Source organism: Phoenix dactylifera, chromosome 15 (assembly GCF_051530095.1).
Source record: "Phoenix dactylifera cultivar Ajwa chromosome 15, Ajwa_hap1_PhDact_Kaust_v1.1, whole genome shotgun sequence".
NCBI classification, from domain to species: Eukaryota; Viridiplantae; Streptophyta; class Magnoliopsida; order Arecales; family Arecaceae; genus Phoenix; species Phoenix dactylifera.
In genome coordinates, this window is record NC_143204.1 from 23,452,219 (window position 1) to 23,478,357 (window position 26,139).

Below are 26,139 nucleotides of genomic sequence, written 5' to 3' on the forward strand. Positions count from 1 at the left end.
CACCAGATTGGCAAAATGACTATTAACTCTTTATTATCACTATGGATCTCTTTTATAAAATTTTGACACTATATTATACTGACAAAACAATGGGTAGATAGAACTCAGCTTTCTCAGCTCATGCATTGCACAAGCGGAAAACAAATGAGTTAAAAATTGTGAAGAATTACTCTGTCAGGTATAGTTTGAAATTCTGAACTAACATACACAGCTACTGTTAGCTCTGTGACGGTTGCAGCTTATTCTTGACGGCAAGCGCTGCTGCTCTATACCATGCTGCTGCCGCCATTGCTCCAGGATCAGGAACTAAAGATAGGAGATCAGCAGCTATGTAAGTGGACCAGCCAGCCTGCATTTAACATACATGCTTGCATAAATATATTTTATACGTAATCCATGGCACAAGCACTAGTTTTCATAAACCACCATTCTCAGTAAATGATGCTTTTCATAAAATGAAATTACAACTTTGTTGGGTGCGGGGGGTGCGGGGAGGAATGGGCCTTTCCATAAGGAGTCATGATTGATGCTACCAAAGTAATGCTCAATGTCCACGCATATAATTCAACAAATTCAAAGACATAAAGTTAAACATAAATTACTTGTGCATGCATATCTTTTGTTGACTCTGCCCCATTCATGGCTGCTTCAGATGACAGGAGAAAGGCTGTCAGAGGATCATCCCCAGCTTCCAGCTTCTGTTCATGAAAACAAAAGGAAAAGCATTAGTATGTCACTGAAAAGAAAGTTACGGAGAAAGTAAAAAATAAAGCAAACTTTTGCTTACCTCTTTTAGAACTGTTAATGCTGGAATAAAAGCATCCAACATTGTGCGATAGCCTGCACTTGCACCCCCATATTTGCTAACTGCAGCAATTGATGCCTCCAAAGCACTGGCCCCTAGAATGAAAGGAAGGGTGGTAATTCCTACCAGTCAACACAAAGAAGAATATTTCCAATGATTCCCATCATAACTACAAATAAAAAATCATCATTTTACATTGTTTTGATGAGATAATTGGGCTTCCCTTCAAGCTTGTGTATGCAGCCTTGCAGAATATGTCATACCTGTCAACCCATAAATCAAAGCATTACTTTTATGAGAATTATTAAAATCCATGATGCCGACGAAACAAGTAGTAGGGAGGTGCTAAATTATTTATTTTCAACAACATTCTGGTTAGTGGGGCTAATAGTAAGGCTATAATTCAAGGTAAGACTGAAGAGGAGATATGATGGATAAGTACAAAATCCCACTCGTTCCACCCATCACCCTTCGGATTGAGGCCCCAATCTCATTGACAGTTTCTGCAGCATCATTCAGAGGGTAACTGTAAAGCAAAAACCTCTGGTTAGATAGCGATCAGGAGAAGAAAGCCCCATTGGAGGTAACAGCTAATCTAGAAATTAAATCATTTGTTATAACCAAATCATCAACATAAATATGTGGATTTCATAGTATTATGTCTCAAAAAGGAAATATAAATGCATATTAAAGCATGGACCATTATGGAGTGCCCTTCTTGCAGAATGGACACAAAGTTGCATAACACCTATTAAGGAAGGTCGATAGCTTGACTACAAGATAAATATCCAAATATTTGATGTAATACTCAGACTTGACCCAGACTGATATTCATTAAAGACCGCCTCAGCCAATAGGTTTAGATGCTGGTGACTGATTTCCTCAACCTTGTTGATACAATACAAAAAGGGTGGCCTTGTGCACAAGGTTCTCACCACTATGGGGTCTAGGGAGGGTTGGATCTACACAGCCTTACCTCGCATGAGGAGAGGCTGTTTTCATGTTTCTAACCCATGACACTTAGGATATAATGGAGCAACGTTACCATTGCACCAAGGCTCATCCTCTATGTCCTCAACTTTGTTAATAATGTAAAAAATTAATATCTGAATCTTGGCTTAGCATAAGTTTTTCAAAAAACAAAATTAGTAGTTCAAAAAGTCATACATCTAAGTTACATGAACTCTGATGGCTAGGATTATCCTCCAAGGATCACTTTCCTATAAAAGCATATTTATTTTCTCACCTACCAATTGTTTGGCCATCTAAATGCATTACATGCTAGTTCAACGACATATCTTTGGAAGTAGATGCTACTGTGCCGAAAGTTTTCATCATTAATCAGACCACTGAAGTTAAATCTATAATTGGAATATGCAGTTGGTAAATAATAAATTTAATCTTCCAAAAAGCAAAAATGGGTGGCTGAAGAATTTATGTAATATCATCAAAATATGATGCCAAAATAGTTTACAAAAAACTTGGACATTTGAAAATGCAATTTGTGTCATGGCTGTGCGCCAGGGCTTTGAAATCAGCAAAAGAAAGCATGGCATGCATAACACGCACTTCATCAGGCATGACTTGATGCATCAAATGAGATGGAAAACTCTAGGGTTCATATGAAAAATGTAAAGTGATCTTTACCACTTCTTCATGTCTTCAAGAACAGCCGTAGCACCTCTATACATCTGCAAAGGCATGCATAGCCTAATCACAAACCATGCAACATGAAACATAGTAATATGAACTTCAGTCACATGACTTAATAACTGAACTCACAGTAGTTCCACAATCACCATCGCCCACTTTAGTATCCCACTCATTTAACTTGTCCCGAAGATTAATTATTTCATTTGCAGCTGCTTGAATAGCAGCCTCCAGAATGCAGCCTTGTTCACTTAGCTCTTGTGGTTGAGTGATCATCTGCCAAAGAATTGATAAATTAGTACAACCAAAAGTAGCTGTCTAGAGCAACATCAAATGGATAACATGAACATAATGATATATAAATATCTTGATGCAGCCAAATCTTTCAGTAAAGAAAGATTGAAACTACTTAGCATCAAACAAAAGCAGTTTTCATCATTGGCATACAAGAAAAAGAAAAAAATAAAGTCAAAGTTTTATAATCTTCATCCTAATCAAGAGCTTTTGTTGATTTTATAGGTCAGTGTTTCTTGGGTACCATTACAGACCTGAAATCTATTTTTTTTAAAGAGAGAGAGGCACAGAGAGAGAAATGGATTTTAATTGTTGATCATTACGTCTTCCTAAGAGAGATTTTGAATTCCTTTTGTTCTTTACAAAAGTTAATTGTAAATTCAATTTTAAGAATCTTGAGAATGCACGTCATCTCATTCGATTTTCAGAAATCTTTCTTTTTATCTGGCTATGTAAAACAAATGTTGTTTCTAATATAACACTAAACAACACCCAACAGAAGTCATTGTTTTACCTGGTCAGAAAACATGAATCAACAAAAACAAATAATCCCTCATCATCCCAGTTAAAGAATTCAGCAAATCATTTGCACTCAATGCATAAGCAGATCATTCATTCTTTATGCATGAGTCCCATCTCTTGTCAAATAAACCATTCATCTTCATGTTCTTACTTTCTATGTATATATATTTAAGAAATGCTGCCTTGTGATATTATAGGATAAATATACAGTAAAAGTTAGTACAGGGACACCTCTAATCAACAATAACATTGCTCATCATCTCATTTTTCATCTAAGACTTTGCCAATTCATTTTCTTTAAATAAGTGAGAAAGTAGTACCACCCATAGATGATCATTCTGATTTCCAAAATAGATGTCGCTGACATCAAGAGATATGCTTCCTCTACGGACTATCCCATTTAAAACTCACCCATCATTCTGACTGAAGTTCCTAGTGCATGTTAAATAAACTTTCTAGAGACTTAAAAATAACCACTCATATATATTATAAAAAACGTTTACATAGTAGGAGACACCCTACATTGGTAATGAATTCCTTAACATCTAATTTTTCATTAAAGATTGAGTTCATTATTACTTAACATATGATGATATGAAAAAGTAGTACCACAAATGGAGGACATCAACTCTATGACTGTCCTTAGTGCATGTCATTAACGTATGTAATTATCATACCTTGCTTCTCTGACTGAAGTTCTTGGTGCACACTACAAGAAAATCAGACTTGAAAATAATCATTCTTACAATTGTCAAAAAGAATATGTACATTCTCAATACCTTGCACTAGTCTGTCACCTTTAAACAACATCAGAAGCTGATACACTATATTTGTTATTATGGTCCACTACTTTAATTCTTATTATGCGATTGGAAGCCTTCTATTGTGGATGACCCATAATATTTCTGTGAGAACCAGCCTTAAATGGGCCTTATTGGACTGAAGTCAGCGGGCCCAACCAACTTCAGCCCACAGTCCAACCTGAGAAGGAAGAATGGAAATAGAGGATCGCAATCGCGATCCTCTGCTCCTTCTTCCTCATTCATGAGGAGACAAGGCTGCCTTCTTCCTTGCTTGTGAGGAGATAAGGCCGCAGAGTCGCGGCCGGTGAGGACTCTACAGGCCGTTCGAATGGCCGTCGGCCGTTCAGTCATCTTCATCCGCTGCGAGAATCGCGGGCAGTTCAACAATAACCTCAAGCTTATCCATCCCTTTTAAATACCGAGTTCCCCTCCTCTGCATCCACCGACAAGCATCTCTCCCTTCTTCCCCACCTCTGGCAGCCATCGTGTAGCCGAATTCGAGCTCCGCCACCCCCGAATTCCCTTCCTTTTCTCTAGAATTTTTGATGACTCTATTTTTTCCTGTTCCGAGATCCACTTTGCCCATCGGAAGTCGAAGTTGCCATCGCAAGATCCGCTGCCGCTATCCTGGTGAGCTTCCCTGCTCTCTATTACCCTGTTACAAGCCAATCGAGCTCCCGTTCCTCTGCTCCTAGCCAAACAAGGCCATTTCTCTATTTTGAGCCAAGTCTATGTCTTGCCCCTTCTCCGACGATCACCGCAGCCATCGTCGGCTGCTGATGGCCGTCGACCTCCTGCCACCCAGGCCGGCCTCCGCCGAATCCTCTCCTCTCCTTCCTCTCTTCTTTCGCTTCTCCTTTCCTCCCTGTTTCCTAGTTCATGGGATGTACTCTTTTTAGGCTGTGCCCATTATGGGCCAAACTTAGGTCCAATTCAGTCATCTTAGAACCTATCAGTCCGTGCTCATTGTGGGTCAAATTTAGGGCTAGTTTATACATTTTAGGCCCTATTGGGCGGTACCCATTGTGGGCCAAATTTGGGCCCAATCCAGTTAGTTTGGGCCCTCTTGGGCCGTGCCCATTGTGGAACAAATTTGGGCCCAATTCAATTGCTTTGGGCCCTATTAGGTCATGCCCATTATGGACCAAATTTGGGGCCAATTCAATCATTTTGGGCCTTGTTGGGCCATGTCCAATGTGGACCGTATTCCTTTTGGGCCTTGTTGGACCCAGTTCATCTTGTTGGATCGTGCCCATTGTGCGCCGAGTTCGAACCCTGTTCATTCTGTTGGGCCATGACCATTGTAGGTCGTATTCCTTTTGGGCCTTGTTCATCTTGTTGGGCCATATCCATTGTTGGCCGAGTTCGGGCCCTATTCATCTTGTTGGGCCCTGCTCTTCCATTGTAGGTCGTGATCATTGTAGCCTGTGTTTATTTTGGGCCGTGTCCACTCATTTTGAGCCTTGTCCATCCACTGTGGGTCATATTCCTTTTGGACCCTATTCATCCATTATAAGCCGAGTCCATTCACTTTGGACCAGAGACATTGATTGATCCAAGTCGACCTAGGCCGAATATCTCTTTTTCGATTTTGGTCAATTCAGACTAAATAGGCTAAGCCTCTGATTGGACCTAACCAAGTGGATTATGCCCAAAACTAAGTGGATCAGACCCAAAAGCTTAACTAGCCTTAGATTGTGTATCTTGTTCTCTCTCTAAGCAAGCCACATTTTGACTAGATCTAGACTTTTCTTCTAATGGTCGATCCAAACCACTCGGACTAAGCCCAAGACCAAGATCAAACCAAATCCAGACCTGAGCTAAGATTCTCTCTCCTCTCCTTTTTCTCCCTAGACATGCTCGGAGATCCTAATGCAAGCCCTGTTCTTCTTGCTCGAATCCAAATTGATCCAGTTTTAAGACCCAAACTGCACCGATACCCGGGCAGTGGATCGATCAATACTTCAGCCCTAGCTAGATTTGACCATTTTGATCTTTACCTGACCCATTGAATCCTATTGGCTTAGACCGACCTGAGCAGTCGGACACTGTCACCTGACCGAACTGATCTGGGGCATGAGACCGTAGTATTTAATTTTGACTTCTAAAATTATGTTAAAATTAACAATATTTTAATGATATTAAACAGGTATATCTGACATGTTTGCCTGCAGTGGGATTTAAAGCAAAAAGAGACAACTTAATACTTCAAAGTGTATTTTCTAAATTACTTGGTAAATTAATTATTAGTGGATTAAAATTCGATATATGTTTAGTACTTAGTTAAAAAGGGTCAGGCATGTTAATGTTCATGTTGCATTTATGTCATGTATGAAATCTAGAAAATGTGACTGGGCAAATTATGAAAAATCTATTTTGTATGTATGTATTCTCAACATGGCATGATCTGTTCTGGCCCCGCCAATAGAGATTATTCGTTGGCCCGATCGACTTGTATTTGTGAGAAACTAGTTTCGACACCGCACCACCAATGATTAGAATAGTGGTATTCAAACACCGTTGCCACCGATGGTTAATAATAGTAGATTTGGCACTTTGTGCAACCCATGCCACCGGTTTACGTGGCCATAGCCTATTTATGTTGGGATTCTGTTATCAGTTTTTGTAAAAATTATAATAATTTTTTTAAAAAAATATGTTCATTGATTTATTTCTCAGTCATTATTTTATGTTTTAAAATAAATATTTGGCATGCTTTGACCCCTAATGTTGCTTACCGGGCTAGTGTAGCTCATCATCCATTTTTTTTATTTTTTAGATTCAGATGCATAGACGCATGATCGCTCGGGGCTTTCGGAGTGCACTATATTTCCTGATGATTTCTTCAGTTATTGGCATATAAGTTAGATTATTTGATTTATGTTAGCATATGTTATTTTGAAAATATTGTAAGAACTATTTGAATAAATTAATGATTAAATCAATTTGTTATTGCATTGACATGTTTCGTTGCCTTGCATGCTTGTACGGTCTACTGTACAGACATGCGGCGTCTGTCGCGCTCCGAGCTCGGAGCGGGATAGATTTGGTCGTTTCAGAGCTTAGGTTTAAGATCACTAAGTGATTATGATAGTAATAGAGGTATTAGGTCTTCAGTTTTAGGATCATTATGGTCCGTCGCAAAGTTTGAGAGATGGGTAGAAATTAGGCAATGAGACAAATGTCTTTGTTTTTGTTATTGATAAATTTGTGTTATCTTATATGAATTTTGTTTGAGATGCTTATTGAAATTAGAATGCTAGTTAACTCGGCTCGAAACCAAAGTGTAAATAAGCTATTTTGGAAGTTTTCTCGGTGGAGCAAATTGTATTTCAAGTTATGAAAGAGTATAAGTCATGGAATGTTAGCGTCCAATATAAGTGATTTTGAAGTTCAACTTGATATAGGGTACTGTAATATTACTTTTAGTTTGAAGTTAACTATTTCGGTGGCAAGTTAAAGTTCATTTATAAAATGTTGTTTAAGGTTCGGGCTGGAAAATATTCATTGAAATATTCCTCGAGGATTGAAATCTGTATGTGGATCATGCATGAAACTCTTATAAAGAAGAAAAATATAGTTGGGATGAGACTTTAGATTTTTCTTTAGTTTTACCTAGAATTTGAAATTTTTGATCATTTTAGTTTATAATGCAGATTGGCATTTTGATTGGAAGTCATTTAGTAAATTCTAAGAATATTGAGGGTTTAAATTATTTTAAGCTAGTCAACAATATTCACTGTGATTTGGAAATATTTTCTCATAGTCTTTCTTGTTGAGAAGAATTTTGTTGTCAAAGAAAAGAACAGTGTTCTTTTAATTTTGACTGATATGGATATCATGGTGTCATTAGTAGGTTCTTCTATCTACTGTGCAAAAAAAAAAAAAAAAAAAAATCTAGCGCACTCCCAAAGCCCCGAGCGATCATGCGTCTATGCATCTGAATCTGAAAAATAAAAAAACTGGATGATGAGCTACACTAGCCCGGTAAGCAACATAATACTCCGGAGTAGGGTCAAAGCATGCCAAATATTTATTTTAAAACATAAAATAATGACTGAGAAATAAATCAATGAACATATTTTTTTAAAAATTTATTATAATTTTCACAAAAACTGATAACAAAATTCCAACATAAATAGGCTACGACCACATAAACCGGTGGCATGGGTTGCACAAAATGCCAAATCTACTATTATTAACCACCGGTGGCAACGGTGTCCGAATACCACTATTATAATCACTGGTAGTGCGGTGTCGAAACCAGTTTCTCACAGAGACAAGTCAATAGGGTCAACGAATAATCTCTATTGGCGGGGTTAGAACAGATCATAGCCATGCTGAGAATACATATATACAAAATAGATTTTTTATAATTTGCCCAATCACATTTTTCAGATTTCATACATATGACATAAATTCAAAATGATCATTAACATGCCTGATGCTTTTTAACTAAGTACAAAACATATATCGAATTTTAATCCACTAATAATTAATTTACCAAATAATTTAGAAAACACACTTTGAAGTATTAAGTAACTTACTTCTTTTTGCTTTAAATCTCACTTCAAGCAAACATGTCAGATACACCTGTTTAATATCATTAAAATATTGTTAATTTTAACATAATTTCAGAAATCAAAATTAAATACTACAGTCTCATGCCCCTAGATCAGTTTGGTCAGGTGACAGTGCCCGACTGCTCAGATCGGTCAAAGCCAGTAGGATTCAATGTGTCAGGTAAAGATCATAAGTGGCCAAATCTAGCTGGGGCTGAAGTATTGATCGGTCTACCGCTTGAATATCGGAGCAGTTTAGGGTCTCCAAACTGGATCAACTTGGATCAGAGCAACAAAAACAGGGCTTACAGTAGGATCTCCGAATATGTCTAGAAAGAAAATAGGAGAGAGAATCTTATCTCGAGTCTAGATTTGGTTTGATCCTGGTCATGGGCTTGGTCCGAGTGGTTTGGATCGACCATTAGGAGAAAGCTCTAGATCTAGTTAAACTGTGGGCTTGCTTAGAGAGAGAGATACACGATCTAAGGCTAGTTGAGCTTTTGGGCCTAATCCACCTAGTTTGGGGCCTAATTCACTTGGTTAGGTCCAATCAGAGGCTTGGCGTAGTCCGGTCTGACCAAAATCGAAAAAGAGATATTTAACCTGGGTCGACCTGGATTAATCAATGTATCTAGTCCAAAATGAACGAACTCGACCCACGATGGATAAACAGGGCCCAAAAGAAATACGACCTACAATGGATGGACAAGGCTCAAAATGAATGAACACGACTCAAAATAAATACAACCCTCAATGATCACGGCCTACGGTAGAGGAACAGGGCCAAAAAATGAATGAACCCGGCACAAATGAACACGACCCATAATGATCATGGCCCAACAGTATGAATAGGGCCCGAACTCGGCCCACAATGATTACAGCCCAACAAGGCCCAAAAGAAATACAGTCCACAATAATCACGAGCTCACGGCTCAAGAGAATGAACAGGGCCTGAACTAGGCCCAACAAGACCTAAAAGAAATACGACCCACAATGGACATGGCCTAATAGGGCCCAAAATGACTGAACTGGGCCCAAATTTGGCACACAATGGGCACGACGCAATAGAGCCAAAGCGATCGAACTGGGCCAAAATTCGGCCCACAATGTGCACGACCCAAGAAGACCCAAACTAACTAAATTGGGCCCAATTTTGGCCCACAATGGGTACGCCCCAATAGGGCCCAAAATGACTGAATTAGGCCCAAATTTGGCCTACAATGAGCACGGCTTGATAGGGCCTAAGATGGTGAAACTGGGCCCAAGTTGGCCCACAATGAGCACAGCCCAACAGCCCAAAAAGAGTTTTTCATCCCTTGTTGGGCCGAACACAGCCCAAAAAGAGTTCAACCCGTGGTAACAGGGAGGAAAGGACAAGAGAGAGAAGGGAGGACGGAGAAGAGAGAAGGGAGGAGAGGAGAGGATCTGGTGGCGGCCGTCCTGGGTGGCATGAGGTCGACGGCCATTAGCAGCCGGCAGTGGTTGCGGTGACCGGCAGGGAAGGGGGAAGCCATAGACTTGGCTCAAAATAGAGAAATGGCCCAATTTGGCTAGGTGCAAAGGAATGGGAGCTCAATTGGCTTGGAACAGGGGAATAGGGAGAAAGGAAGCTCATCGGGATAGCTGAAGTGGCGGTGGCGGCTTCCGACAGGCAAAGTGGATCTTAGAACAGAAAAAAACAGTCATAAAAAATACTAGAGAAAATAAAGGCAATTCGGGGGTGGTCGAGCTCAGATTCGGCGACACAATGGCCACCGGAGATGGGGAAGAAGAGAGAGATGCTTGTCGGTGGATGCGGAGGGGAGCTCAATATTTAAAGAGGATGGATGAGCTTGAGGTTGTTGTTGAACCGCTCGCGATTCACGCGGCGGATGAACATGACTGAACGACCGACAACCGCTCGAACGACATGCAGAGTCGTCACTGGCCGCGACTCCGCAGCCTTATCTCCTCACGAGCGAGAAAGAAGGCGGCCTTGTCTCTTCATGAACGAGGAAGGAGTAGAGGATCGCGATCACGATCCTCTATTCCAATTGCCTAGTAATTCATCATCTATGAAAGGTTTGAAGCCTTAGAGGCCCCATTTATATTCCCAGCCAAGGTGCATCCTATAGCACACAACATGCCTACAAGTTTTCCTATAATATTACATTCTAGTCTTAAATGTATAGCCCGTTATCAGATCTAGGTGTCGCACTGAAATATATAGATCTGGTAGAAGTTTACATTAGACTTCAAACCTTAACATCATTTAGCTTGCTGACTAAATCAATGATCAACACCACAAAATTCTACAAAATTTATTTTGCTTATCTGTGCAGTCAGGTTCTCGAACATCCAAACCATAATTGTAAAGATTGTTACTCCTATTTTGAGTTTTTGATATCTTCAATAGCTTACCAAAGTGGTGACCGAATTATAACCTCAGACTGCATACGCCTATGATCTATTTAGCATCATCTGATCTTGATCTGACACTTCTGCATGTCCTTTGACCATTTTTTACTGTGACTTTTATGGCAATATATGTACATTACTATATATACGACCAAGGGACATGGTGTAGAAAAAATCTGAGACATCAGTCGTCCCGATGGTTGCCGAGGCTGAGATGAACATAGATCTTGGTTAATCTCAGCCTATTTTTGAGGCCTGAAATAAAGACCTCAGCCAATATGGTACATCCAACATTGGCATCTATACTTAGACATTGATTTGAAATATTTTAGTTAGAAAATCTATTTAAGGAAATCCAAAAATGATTGAGAAATATCAGTCGTTATGTTCGTATTATATAAGCCAATATCTCAGGATTTATCGTCTCTATCGACTGTGATAATAGGAGACAAGATTCTCTATAAATTGTATTAAGGGATGCCAGATACCAATACAAACCAAGAACTCAGGCAAGATTAAGACTTTGCCAGGGGCAATAAGGGCATAAAATTTTCAACCATACAAGCTCTTGGTGCTTCCCATGTATTTTGCTCAAGTTAAGAGTCACCCATGTCCCCACTAGGTCAAACAGGTATCCATAGTTGTGATAAAAAAGATGACAAAATTTTCGATATGGAGAATGAAGAAACGCAAGATGCTTCCGAATATAAATCTTTTCAATCAATCAGAGATGTTCCAGCACTAAATCGAAAGGAATGCTTTTAAATGGTTTACTAAACCAATAGGTTAACATGACCTCCCATTAAACAACAGAACAAATGGTTTATAAAAAACTGAAGTGGCTAAATTGAAAAAGAGAAAAAAAATAATTTCACTTCCATTAAGGAATAATCAAATATTTTTTTCCATCCATCCATCCATCTATCTATCTATCTATCCATCCATCCATCCATCCATCCATCCATCCATCTATCGATCCATCCATCCATCCATCCATCCATCTATCTATCCATCCATCCATCACGCAAGATGCTTCCGAATATAAATCTTTTCAATCAATCAGAGATGTTCCAGCACTAAATCGAAAGGAATGCTTTTAAATGGTTTACTAAACCAATAGGTTAACATGACCTCCCATTAAACAACAGAACAAATGGTTTATAAAAAACTGAAGTGGCTAAATTGAAAAAGAGAAAAAAAAAATAATTTCACTTCCATTAAGGAATAACCATCCATCCATCCATCCATCCATCCATCCATCTATCTATCTGCCGGTGTGAACCCTAATAGCACTTGCAGCAAAAAAGTAAAGCTCTAAAAGTAATTGTTTTCTCGCCAACAAATCATGACATGATATTAGTTCCTCGGTGGAACAACTAATTAAGCAAATTCATCAACTGTAAATCAAGATCCTCGGTCTGCTTAGATTGAAAGTCCAGAGAACGTTTGGGTCTACAGAAAATTCTTAATTTATGTCAGTAGATTTTAATCTATAGAAAGCTTGACAAACTAAAACATTAACATATCTTTCTTAAAAATGTTGCTGATCAAAATCACACAACTTCTCCAACATCAAATGCATTATGCCATCAAGTTTAGTGCCTTCACCTGAAACTATCATATAAACCTATATAATTGTTACCAAGTAATTAGAGACTAAAGAGCTATCAGAAATGTAGAAACCAAAGCAAGTATCACTAAATGACGAAAAATAGTTATTTTATGATGTGGAAACCAGCAGTGCTAAAATGGGTTTGTGTCTAACCTCATTACTCCTCGATGAACAGGATGGTGGCACTGGAACAGGAATTTTAGCTGGTGGGCGATCACCTACAGAGTAAAAAGTACATATTATGACCTCAATAGAAAAAGGACTAGATCATCAATAACTCTTTTTAGAACAATATTAAAAAACTGAATTAATATACTTCAGGATTTGGAATTTGTATGAGCAGGTACAAAAGGTTAATGCAAAAGAACTGAAGAAGGTTTTCATACTTATGATGTCTGAATCATTTCTCATTTATCTCAATATAAAGCTAGGATTTTGCTGGTGGAACAAGAAGAGTTGAAAGAGCCATTTGTTAGAAATGAAGCAAGGCATTATTTGAAAGAACAGCGATTAAAAAGGTAGAAAATCTACGTCGCACGGTAGTTAAAACACCTTACCTACATTATCAAGCTAAAAGCATGCAAAAAGCAAAGCATGAACAACCATATTTTAAGCCCTTTTTATCTAAAAGAACAATATACCATGCATCACACACACACACACACACACCCAATTCACATATTTTATTTCATCTGTGGAGTTTAAGAATGTCAAACAACTAGCTCTTGACATGATGTCAAACCATGAGATTGATGCCAAATTCCTGGTAGCAATGCATGCACACATAACTAAGACATCACTCATGTGATTTCGTATCGTGATCAAGTCTGTTGTTATACAAATTTACAGTTGATAGGACTGTGCACCGGATCCTATATTATATATCTACGCACATGCTAGACCATATATCCACACCCACACATGCATGCATGCATGCGCGCGCACGCGCGCACACACACACACACACACAGAGAGAGAGAGAGAGAGAGAGTTTCCCTATTGATATTTCTTACCTTCGGCACCAACAGACCAATATGGAGCTTTAGTTGGGGCATCCAGATGCTGCAAAATTGTGGGATCTGACTTCATAACAGTTATGGAGAAACCTGCAAAAAGAATTTATGACAGCCAGCAAGACTAAGGTATGTACACCAAAGTTTCTTGCATTAACTAACCTGCCATATCGAGAGAAGTCATAAAAGATCCAGTATAAACCCTGTCAACAGCCAGTCCATGCTCCAGTTGTAGCTCTGGAACTGCCTTTTGCGCTGCAATCATCAGCTCCATTATGGTCGTGGCACCTAATCTGTATTATAACAAATTAAACTGAACAATGGTTTCACATGTCTTGTCTTCTTACAACATTTTATAATCAAAGATGTTAAGATGCCCACCTAATCAATAAACCACAGATAAGGCCAAAGGAATGAATATTATTATATTATACTTGTTACAGAGTGTCCTTAAAGCATGAAGGTGTGAGAACTGAAAGATCTTCATCATGGTATACAAAAGGGGCTTGATTCACCGATATTCAAATATTATAACTACCATGAAAAATTTTATTTGAACTTTTCAATGATATTGTTTCATTGAGGAACCTTTTTTTGTTACTTAGAACATGTAAAACAATGCAAAAGTCAAGGTTTAGTAATTTTGCAATGATATATATTTAAAAAGCAAATTGGCCCTGTGTATATTATACTTATGCTAACAAAATCATGAATAAAGATAACAATTTGAGGATGCATGAAAATACTAATCAAGGTATACTTAAGTTTCTAGACAGTAGTAAATTTATGCTACCAGATATGCTATTGATCAATCTTATTCTCACTATAACTATGTTTTATTGGGAATAATCTTCAACAATTCCGAAAGCACTGAACATGTATTTGCTTGCTTTAACCCGTTGATATTGTAATCATTATATCATAGCTCTGATAAATTAACAACATAATGAAAACCTATCATTGCAGGACAGGGGAGTCAATTATGACAAAGTGGAAGTCAATATACATTTGCTTGCCTATGTAGAAGATTCCGGCTACTAATTTTCCACCCAATATTCTTGAAATATCTTTTTCTTTAATTACAAAAAATTCTCATGGTGTGCTCTCCTAGCAATAATATTTTTATATTTTCAAAACTTGATATTGGTGAAATTATGTGATAACTTGTTATTTTAGCTGATCAATCCTTGTAGGTGCTAGCTATGCTCCTCATTTAACTGCACTTATGGTTCTTTGTTGAAGAAACTAATCAAAAAATTAAATGTACAAAAATAGGAGTCATAAAAAAGTATTTACCCATTAATCATTAGAACCACTCTGCTTCCCCTGGTGATAGGAACGTACTGAATTTCCTGCAAGGAATTGAAACAATTGCATGTGGAAGATGGTAGATTTTTTCGGAAGTAGAAAAATATTTCTATTTATGCATCCCATTCAGATAATAGGAACTCTTGATATATGCTGTTACTGGAAGTATCGCCATTTGAATATATAAGTTAAAGATGTGCAATTATAAAGACACTCTAAACAAGTAACCCAATTTTTGATAGAAACAAGAAGGATAATATCAGCTTAGAAGTTCCCAAGAGCTGAAACAATTGTCTAACTGCAATAGAAGCACACTGCATTGAACAACAGCACTGTACAACCACATAACAACTGTACTCGAATGTATGAAAATAATGTAGTAGACTAGCATACCTTACCACTCAACAAGAAGGCTGAAGTTCCACTTATTATATATATATAAAATCTACCATAGGTTAATGAAGAATTACCTATCCTTGAAATTGAACACTATAGACTTAGTGATAACTGTAAAAGGAAAAAAATATAATTGACAGAGTCCGATACACAACTTAGAATCTTCCATAAAAAGTCTCTCTGAAAAAATAAGAGGGGAAAATTAGATACACTATTCTGCCAAATAGAGCCCAATAAAACATGCATAGGAAAGCAGGCATTGCAACTGACTAAAATAAGCCATCATTAGCACCTAACACTCTTAGACTTAGGGAAAAACAAAAAAGGGAGAAAAACAGTTTGATATTGATCTAAGAATCTTTGTGAAGAAGTCTATGCTGGAAAAACTAGAGGAAGGAGCAGATACAGTATTCTGCGAATAGCACCCAATGAAACATGTACTGCAATGCTGACATTGCATCTGAATATATTTGCCACATGATCAAACACTTTTAGATTTATTGACAAAAGGGAAAAAATCAAACACAATATGATAATGGCTTCGAATCTCTTGAATGAAGTCTATCCTGGAAAATTAGACAAAAGAAACCAGATTTTGTAACCAACAAATAGCGCCAAGAAAATGTGCAGTAAAACCAGGCATTGCATCTTAATATAGTATCACCAATTGGAACCTTCTTTTAACATCTAGGCACTGTCACATCTTAAATGAAGTTTTATACTTTCAACATCAATTAATAAAATCTCCAAAATATGAACGTGAACATAAAGGTTTATCTACATTCAGACTTATATATTTCAAACATGAAACTTATTAATACAAATTTGGGTTTCAGTTAAAGTCCAATTTTCAACACGAATCATTTCATTTTATCAATTTCACATAATCTTATAGTGAAGCAAATTTAAGTCCATGTAGGATCTGAATTATAGTGAGATCCAAGAACTTTTAAAAGAGATTACTCAATAGAAATTTTCAGAATGACCCTCATATGAATTCCAACAAAACATTAACTCATATTATATTAATTTTTGAATGAATTATTCTTACATATAATTTTCCTAGATTTCAATTGAATTAGAGTTTCAAAAAATAATTCTTAGAATGAATAAAATGAAATTTCACTCAAGAATTTAAGTGATAATTTGATTTTACATTGGAGTTATATATGTAGATACTCCAATATAAAGTAGGTGTCAAATTGTAAGCCCTCATCCTCCAAATGTTTCTTTCGCAAAGAATTTGATCTTGTTATTTGCTCATCAATCAATAGTATATATCATCTACAGAATAACGTGCATCAAGATACATCTTCCTAAATATTAGCAGTAATTTCACTGAGAACATGTAAATATATATGAGTTAGTGTTGATCTTTGGTGCAACTCACTCATGATTGGAAATTCACTTGTCATATTACAAATCCTAACACTTGTGAATGCTCTAAGCCCCTATCATAATATCGTTGATGGTTTGAATATATTGTTTACACATATCCTTCCCTTATAAAACTCTTCAAGCCACCTTTTCTTGGTACCCTACTGTAAGCTTTCTCCTGGTCAATAAAACTACATCTAGATTCTTCCCTCTTGTTTATATTTTTTAAAAAATTGCCCAAGTAAGGAGATGGCTTCGCCTCTTAATCTTTTTGGAACAACGACAAGCTGAATCTCTTAGGCTGTCATCAATTTTCTAATATTTGTTCAATTGCCCTTTCAGACAATTTAATAGAGTAGCTCATATATTATTTAATTCTTTGGTAATTAAAGCAATTTTACATATCTCTTTATTTTTTATCCATGGAGATCATGATACTTGTCCTTCAATAATTCGGCATTTCCTGTGCAAGCCAAGTTAGCCAAAACCTCAATCTGTATATCATTTCACCCTAGTCTCTAACCCTTTTAAATTCTTTGGAAAACTATCTCCAATTTAATTTTATGCAACGAGAAACATCACAACTCCTTAACTTTGCCTCTATAATACAAATTTCTCTAGTAGAATCCTCATTGAATAACTTTCGAAAATAACATCTCCATCCTTCACCTTAATTCGCACTTTTTGTCAAGATCTTATCATACCTCATTTAACAAACTAGATATTCCTTAACTATGCCTCTTTTGTCAAGATCCTATGGTCCTTACTCTTAACTCATAGGACAATCCATATCATCAGATTTCCACTCCTCTTATTTAGTTATTTAAATTTTATTTTCACCTTCATCTGAACCCAGCCCATTACAGATATCATCATGTAAAACATAAAAATTCAAAAAATATATAAATTGTAAAATAAAAGTACTAAATCATAAGATTTTGCCAACATATTGGTTCAGATTTTATGCAAACAAATATCTTTCTTATGCTACTCTAGGCACCATAATTGATGCCCCATGCAAACCCAATGTCTTAGACAATACAAGGATTCAGAGTTTGAAATAAATGGAAGGTGTGCTGAGTGTTCCTATATCCTATATCCTCCATATCAAGACTTGAAACTGACAACACCTTATACTTCCCTGCTGTTCTGAGCATACACCTTTCAGGAACCATACCAATTAGGACGACATGATGAACAAAGATCACAAACCCATCTTATGCTGGCATTTAGTTGATGAAAATAAACTTGGTTAGTTTGCATGAATGTGTTCAGCCAATAGGTTAGAGGCTTACATTCGAATAATTAAATAAAAGTTCATAATCGAAAAAGGGAAAATAGAATCTGTCACAGGAAGCAAAGTAATGAACTGAAGAAACTAAAATATCAGACAAATGAAAAAATATCAGACAAATGAAACATACCTTTGACAGTATCTGCTTAAGAACATGAGATACCACAACATCAACAGGCTGGAGGTCAGCAACTGCAGCCCCAGGCTCCCCATGCTGAAAAAATGAGCAGCAAAATTAGGGCTCTTAAGTCTGGAATAAAAAATACCCAAATGCCCATATGATTTGATCCATATTTTCAGCAGATATGCAGGACAATGACAAATAAAGTAATGCAACAACATACACCAATTCAGAAAACAAGATACATATATGAGTAATGGTATGCAAATACAAAATATGTTGAAGTTCACTTACAATTCCAAGGCCAAGCTCCATCAGCCCTGGACCTAAACGATCAGATGTGACCTGGCCAGGCAGTGTACATACTGACAAGGCAACTCCCATTGTTCCCACCATTTCAGACGCACGCTTTGCCTCTATAGCAACATCAGCAAGGGACAGACCAGAATCTGCAGCTGCCCCAGCAACCTATCAATTACAGAAACATATATAAGTTTGAAAGTATGCATGAAAGAAAAAGACCAAAAATATGGTTTGCAAATAATTTCCTAGAATATCTAAAAGCGACCTCTGAAATTTTAAGTATATGTTTGTTAACTAGGTTGAGAATGTGAGAATCGTAACTTCAATCATGTGACCCAACCATATAATCCTGGGGGATCCATACTCTTTCTCAGGAGCATATTCTGAACATCCTTACTCCTCTTGGATTCAATATGAAATGACAAAGCATCAAATTAATGTACAGTCATGAATTAAACACCTCCATGTAGAACGCCTTCTCATCTATATTGGATATAACAAGGATGAATTGAATAGAATTTTATATCTAAAAAACAAAAATGCAACTGGTTGAAACTGTTTCAGTGCAGTCATGATGCTACTACTATGTACTAAGGCAGCTAGCACATTATCAGGCCTTAACAGAATACAACCCCATATGGTTTCATCATTAGTTAGTAGAGGATAATTGCTCGCAACAATAAAAGAAAATAAGGTGGTGCATAAGGTACGCTGAACCGGTACCGGTAGGCATACTGATCGCCTACCGGACCAGTTTGAGACCGGTTCGTACCGAAACCGGTCCAGTACGTACCGAAACCGGTCCGGTATGAACCGGTCTTTGTTTTTTCTTTTTGGTTCACGGACGTGCGTGGAAATCTTTTTTTTTTACTTCGTGTCCGCGCCCGCACGAACGCGCAAGAGCTGGCCACAGAGTGGCATTTATGACCCGCGCAGGGCAGCGCGCACGCGGATGAGCTGGCCAGCATCCACACGGGCGGGGGAATCGCGCGCGGGGCGATTCCCATTGCGGGGAACCACGCGCAGAAACGTGCATGGGGAACCGCACGCGGGCGCACGGCTCCTCGCCCACACGGGGCGCTCTGCCCGAGGGAGGGCGTGGCCTGAAAGGGCCACACGTGCGTGCTGTGGTTCAAAATCTACAACGCGCGCGCTGTGGTAAAAAAAAAAATTGGTACTGGTGTGAACCGGCCGATTTGCACCTGTACGAGACCGGTATGCAGCCGGTACGCATGCGTACCGGTCGGTACTAGCCCGAAAACAGCTGGAACCGGTATCCACGCTGTTCGGGTACCGGTTTCAGGCCGGACCAGTTCGGCAGATCATAGTGGTGCACTTATCTGGAGTCTCCATGCACTTTCTTATCACTTGTTTCTTTATTCTTTCCGTCTCGTACTTAAGTTCAGCTATTTGATTTCTGTTTTCTACAGCTTTAAGGTTGAGCTGAACCACTATACACTAGTTCTAAGTCTTCAAGGCTGATATAAGAGGAGGGTGATATTCAAATTTGTGTTTCAAGAATCTTTGTTAATCTAGACTTCTTCTGTTCAAGATATTGTTGTGAATTAGATTAGCTGTACCCCCTATAAAGGAAGTCAGAAAATTCAAGCTCTCATCTTGTTTGTCATTCCTCTCAACCTCATAGAAAACAGCATTTATCGCTACCCCTACACCGAGCTCTAGATAATTTAACCCAACCCCACCCCCCCACCCCCCACCAACATTTCCATATAACTGCAGCAAGTAAGAATAAGAATAAGAGCAAATCTAAGTTAACAGAAAGCAATCGTTCATTCAACAAGAAATAAGTGGGAGAGCTTAGGAAGTGTCCCAACGAAATAGGATTATACCCCCTGGATAATACTATAGTTAAACTAATAGCTTTCTTTAAGCAAAATATTACATATGCATAGACTAAAATTTGCAAACATTAAGCATTGAATCAGATTAATAGAAAAAGCATTAGCTAATAGCATGAGTATTCAAGAGCTCAGAAAATTCCCAATAGTAAGAGCTGCTATAACTTTTCGCTGAGTAGCTCAGGAACCAATAGTAGGAGATTCTTGAAACCATATTTTTTCAGGTGCTTTAACTATATGAATGATTCATACCAAATAGCAAATTGGCATTTATATTTTCCCATCATGGTCACATTTTCTAGCTAGTGCTTCATACATCATGCATAGGAACTTATAAACACCATCAACTATCTGCCTCTCTTACTTGCTTCAAAATTCTGCATAGAAACTTGCAGACATTGATTGACTTTTCCATCACCATCCACCTCTCTTACTTTATCACCCTAAATGCCATGATGCCACTATAACATTATTGTGTATCAAGCCATCACTCTAACACCCTAAATGCCATCATACCATTATAACATTATCATGAGTCAGCAATTGTATTAGCTAACAAGGATGTGCTCATTGATCAGTGTACTGGATCTCGATTGGTCCAGTAATAATAGGCATAAATGAAGAGCATAGAAGCAGCTTGATTTGGGGATTTGCTTGTTTTGTCTTTTTCTATTTAATTGTTCAGGTCTATGGCTTAGATCAGGAGCCAGATGAACATAATTTATGTGGAGATTTGATCTGTTTCAACCAAAGATAATCCTTGTTGATTGTGAAGTGTCTTCAATCTTCATCAAGGCACATGGTTTGTAGATTACATCAAAGGTAAAGGTAATGACACATCTTGCAAGAGATGACCAAAAATACACCTTATTTTTTGAATTCTTGCAACACTGACACCACAGACTAAACATGTTTACCCATCAAAGCATGTGTTTATACATCAGGATGGTGTGCATAAAGGCGGCTAATTATTAGCTTTGCTTTCCAACTCCTTAAATATGGACTGCATTAGAAGCAGATTCTTAGAAAACAACTTTGTCTTGAGCATGAGCCCATGCAAGCACACATGCCCACATACAAGACATTTCAGAAGGAAATAGTCTAAAACCATAGTTTTCTTTTCTCATATATGAAATTGAACATATAAAGCATTCATATAAAAAGTTTATACCACGATAAAATTATGGAGGAACAAATTTGGAAATTCTTATAATTACTATTAAAAAAAATTGCCATGGTCATGCAGCTGATGCCAGCAGCCTGTATAAGATCTATGTAATTGGATGCATTTTTTTAATATCTTTCACGCATATTTAAGTAAGCTTTCAGGCTTCCCAAAATAGAAAATAGAATAATTTGGATAATATTTATATGGAAACCAACATTAAACTTTGTTGTCAGTAAGCAATGGGGATAACGCAAATTTGTTCAGAATCCACATGGTATCCTACAAAAGATAACTGCCATAGCTCATACAAATGAGATGGAAGAGGGAAAAAAGAAAAAAAACCTTGCTAACAAGAACGGTCCCAGCCAAACCTCTTCTCCCAGCTACACCTCTAGGTGGTGGAAGGGCACAGTCATCTCCAACAATAACCATCTGCAGACATCAAAAGATCTGGAATTTGCAGAGGCCATCTCTAAGATTATATAGGCTTACTGAAAATAGCAGACAATTTTATACCTCTACTTTATAGCCTTCAGATTTAGCCTGCTCCGCTGCCAGACCAAAATTAAGTCGATCGCCTGTATAATTCTGTTAATGTGCAAAATACAGTCCTCTTAGAAAGAACACCATGGTAAAGAAAAAAGTACGATAGCAATTAAGGCAGTCAAGATGAGTGAGTAATCATTATGTATTCTTCTTCAATTCAAAAATTAAATTAAAGACTGAATTTTTAAATGACATGTGGAAATCCAAATAAATGAAATCAAACAACTTAAAGGCATCAAGATATGAAAGATTATCAAGTTTTAATTTACAGATATGTTAATATGGTAACATTTTCTGTGATTTGCAATCAAGGTTGTACACTACAGTACCATGACTATTAGAAGGCATCCTTTAGGACCTGTGACAGCTCGAATGCCCTATAAGATTTGATCAAGTTAGTCTAACTTGCAGCAAACAAGGAAAACCAGGTAAATTGTGCCAAACGAAATCATACAGCTAAGATAGAATCAACAGGTGGAGAAGTGAAAACATCCCCACAAATGGCTGCTGTCAGCATCCCTGCCCCAACATATCCAGAGTGAGCAGGTTCATGGCCACTTCCACCCCCTGTATAGAAGGCAGTATCATTGAAATAAATAGCAAGCTACATGTTGAATTATGTCACTAATAGTCGTAACACCAGAGTCGGGACATCTAGGTGGATGAAAGTATTAGACATAGAAAGTATATATTGAAGCTTTAGAGGATCATCCACACACAAGATTATCAAGGTAACTTTGCAAAAGAAAAAGTTATATATAGGTTAACAAAAATATATGTTCTCGATAATCACATTAGAAAAATATATGATAGAATTTTATAAGTAAATTTAATTCAATATATTGTGATTTTAAAGCATTATATTCAGTTTGTGATTCTGGTAGTGCGTACTTGAAATTTTGGGCTATGTCTAACAAAATATTACATATAAAAATGCAATATCATTGGAGACACCTGCATACTGTAAAACAGGTGCATATATGTGTGTGTGTGTTGGAAACAAGGGGCAACATCAAACTAACAGTTAAGAGATGCCTTGACGTTAATGTCAGTATCGCTAATCTGTAGCATAATATGGAATGCTAGACATTTCTGGTAGAGTTAAAGGTTTGATGCAAGGTGAATGTGGTTGAAAAGTTTTTAGCATGTCGAGTGGTCATCACACTCCAATGAGAATGCATTTGGTTCGCTATCGGAATCATAATTGCCATGGATTGAATGGGAATTGGAATGGTCATATTCCTCGATGCATTCAGTTTGTGACTGGATTTGGAATCGGAAGGGGAATAGGATTAGAATATTGGAAGAGAGTTGGTATTGGGTTTTGGGGAATTGGGGGGGCATTCCCATTCCTCTCTAGAATCGAAATGGGAATGAGACTCCTCACAACTAAATGTCTAGAATGGGAGTTACTTATTACCATTTTCATTCCAAAGCCTAACTCCCCCCAACCAAACATACCCTAAGATTATATGGTACACCGTACTGGTTGGTACTAGCATGTGTAGGGCAATATCGTGTCGTACTATGCACCAATGACACTCATGGTATGATGTGCCGATTGGTACCGATACTATTGGGTATTACCATACCAATATCGAACTAATAAGTGGGACATGGGGTATATAGAGTGTCAAAACGCTAAACTAACCTCATAACTAGCGTACCAACATTGTACCATGATAGTATTGGTATAGAGTCCAGTATTGAGTTGGTGAACCTTGATGATACTAAATTATATGTAGACGCTGAGAGACAACTATCAGAGAGAGGAGATATGGAGGTTGATATGTGCTATAAGCCTATAATTAAGGCAGGCAATAGTAGACTTTTATTTCAAGGTAACCTCCACATAGCCAATTAAGATGATCTAGCCAAAGTGGTAATCAATTATGTCTAGTTGCGGAGTGTTAGTAAGTGTCGTACTTGATCCCTGCCTATAAGAACAGGAAAGTTGAGCCATGCTTAAAATTTGGAGCTTTGTTGTCCTATACATGAGATATGTAGTGTAAAAAAACAAAAAAGATACATCTTGGTAGTTTTCTTCAATGAGGAAGATAGAAAAGTGTTACTGCACAAGGTGGGCTTAAATATAGTCTCCATATACTGCCATCTGTTAGGAAAGCCTAAGAAAAATGCATGTAGAGGCAAAGAAATAATTTAAAGAATAAGGAAGAGAATATAGACATAAGAGACATCTCCGGAGGCATATATACCATGGAAGAGATGCTACACATGGGTTATGCCTGTCATAGTACATTTCTCGAGGTTTTTTCTTGTATTTGGTTACAGTTATCAAAGTTTATGCTCTTTTTTTTAAGTAGATTTTAAGGCTTATCATTTTTTTCATTCTTTGTAGATTAGAAAGGAAAGATGTTCATATCCATACCATAAACAATAATGGATTGGAAGGAGTCCAAAATGTTTATCTTTCCGCCCAGTAAAATCTCTTAAAGCTTTCAAAACCATAGGTATGTAGTCAGGTTTAAGCTCAGTGGTTTGCATACTTCTGCTATGCTCAGCATATATGACCATCAAGCATGCATCAAAGTTTCATAAAAGATCTATTACCACAGATAAATAAAGAATAGGGAATTGCCATGAAGAAAGAAATTCTAAATGCAAATCTACTCACCAGATATAACTGCAACCTTATCGTTAGTTGTGCTTGAGACATCAGCACGCAATACAACCTTAATCTGCACTTCAAACAAGATTTCCTTTCAAGATCAAGACTATATACCTATAAGATAATCACTTAAAATTAGCACATATGTCATATAGCCATCACCTGTGGGAAGCCATCCAAGTACTGCAAACCAGGATAAGTTTCAACAAGGCCTTCAATGAACTCAGTCACCACATCTGCACTCACAGGAGTCAAAAATTTACTCCTTAATCCCCAACTAAAAAGTATTTCGTACAACAGATTTATGCAATTAAAATGGCAACAGAGGAAAAGGTCGACCAATCTCCACATGAAATCCTCCTAAAATTTAATCAATCATCATACTCAAAGTGATCCTCATTTAAATTGGTATTTGATGATACAGTACGAAGCAATCAAATCATGATAACGATAAATATAGGATGTAAATTTTAACCAAAAATATAGAAAAAATTTCATAATAAAAGAGAAGCAAAACAAATCTAAAGAATTTTGAGAGATAAATACCATATGCAAAATCTCTAGAAAAAGAATCAAAGAAAAAAAGCAGGACAACCAATCTCCACTCCGCATTATCCATAATCCAACATCACAAGAAAGATTTCCATGGAACAGTATATAATAGAAGAAAAGAAAAGAAAAATAATGAGCATTTGATAGATGGACACTTTCAAGAAAATTGTTGGATAACAGCCAATTTCCGCTCGATACCATCCGCAATCTAACACAGACTTCCAAGGAATAATTTATAATGCAAGAAAAGAAAATAAAAAATTCAATCGAGCATCTGATTAAGGGACCCAGTATGCAAAAGTCTCCGAAGAAAAGAATCAAAATCACGAGAAAGAAAAAAAAGATTGTTGAGGGATAACCCATTTCCGCCCAAGATTATCCACAACAAGAAAGACTTCCATGAATCATTACATAACAAAGAAATCGAATGAACTTTCTACAGTTGCGCAACGACACAAAAAGAAAACCACAAATCCGACGCCTACGAGCGCTTGAATCAGATCGGACAAGCAACAGCCGCAAGAAATCGCCAAGAAACTCAAGAGGGAAGAATCGGGGCAAACCGTTGGGATCGTTGATGAGCTTCTTCCCCCGGTACGACATGGCAGAGAATTCGAACGAGAATCGCGGGCGCTCCTCTTCGATCAGGCGAGGCCTCCGAGCATTCCACTTCGAGGGATCGGAGAATCCGAGGAATTTCTCTTCCTCGATCGCTCGGCGAGAAGAAACCCTAGCGTTCAAGAAGGAGAGAGATAGAGAGCGCAGGAGAGAGGGAGGGGGGCGGGGAGTTGGGGGTCTCCCGTTGGCTTTCGGACTGCGGTTCTTCCTTTCCCTCTTCTCTCGCTGGGCTCTTCTTCTCTATTTAAAAGATCCTTTCTTTTATTTTTATTTTTTTTCGCTGAACTCGTTTAAGCGGCCCAGGGTACCT

General features: G+C 37.7%; 1 protein-coding gene across 2 annotated transcripts; it reads right to left on the bottom strand.

The window, feature by feature from the left end:
- Positions 1-7: 7 nt before the first annotated feature.
- LOC103705810 (putative 3,4-dihydroxy-2-butanone kinase) lies at positions 8-26,126 on the bottom strand. 2 transcript variants are annotated; one of them, XM_008789674.6, is made up of 20 exons: positions 25,775-26,126; positions 24,822-24,895; positions 24,666-24,729; positions 22,485-22,597; positions 22,360-22,407; positions 22,001-22,072; positions 21,827-21,916; positions 18,449-18,622; positions 18,164-18,247; positions 14,955-15,010; positions 13,821-13,951; positions 13,659-13,751; positions 12,799-12,863; positions 2,588-2,731; positions 2,453-2,496; positions 1,248-1,331; positions 1,001-1,068; positions 788-900; positions 603-698; positions 8-349 (listed from the first exon to the last, which is right to left on the bottom strand). In XM_008789674.6, the coding sequence occupies exons 1-20, from the start codon at positions 25,812-25,814 to the stop codon at positions 218-220; spliced, it is 1,785 nt and encodes a 594-aa protein (XP_008787896.3). In that variant the 5' UTR covers positions 25,815-26,126; the 3' UTR covers positions 8-217. The 2 variants fall into 2 exon arrangements, with proteins under 2 accessions (XP_008787896.3, XP_026659968.1); XM_026804167.4 differs by lacking the exons at positions 22,360-22,407; positions 22,485-22,597 and having other exon boundaries at positions 25,775-26,125.
- Positions 26,127-26,139: the final 13 nt, after the last annotated feature.

Excerpts from the sequence above, each read along its gene's own strand:
- LOC103705810 (XM_008789674.6), bottom strand. The coding sequence starts at position 25,814 with ATGTCGTACCGGGGGAAGAAGCTCATCAACGATCCCAACG. Across the intron at positions 1,332-2,452 it reads CTTGAAGACATGAAGAAGTG|TTACCCTCTGAATGATGCTG; the intron begins GTAAAGATCACT and ends TTTGCTTTACAG. Across the intron at positions 901-1,000 it reads AATTATCTCATCAAAACAAT|GGGCCAGTGCTTTGGAGGCA; the intron begins GTAAAATGATGA and ends CTTTCATTCTAG.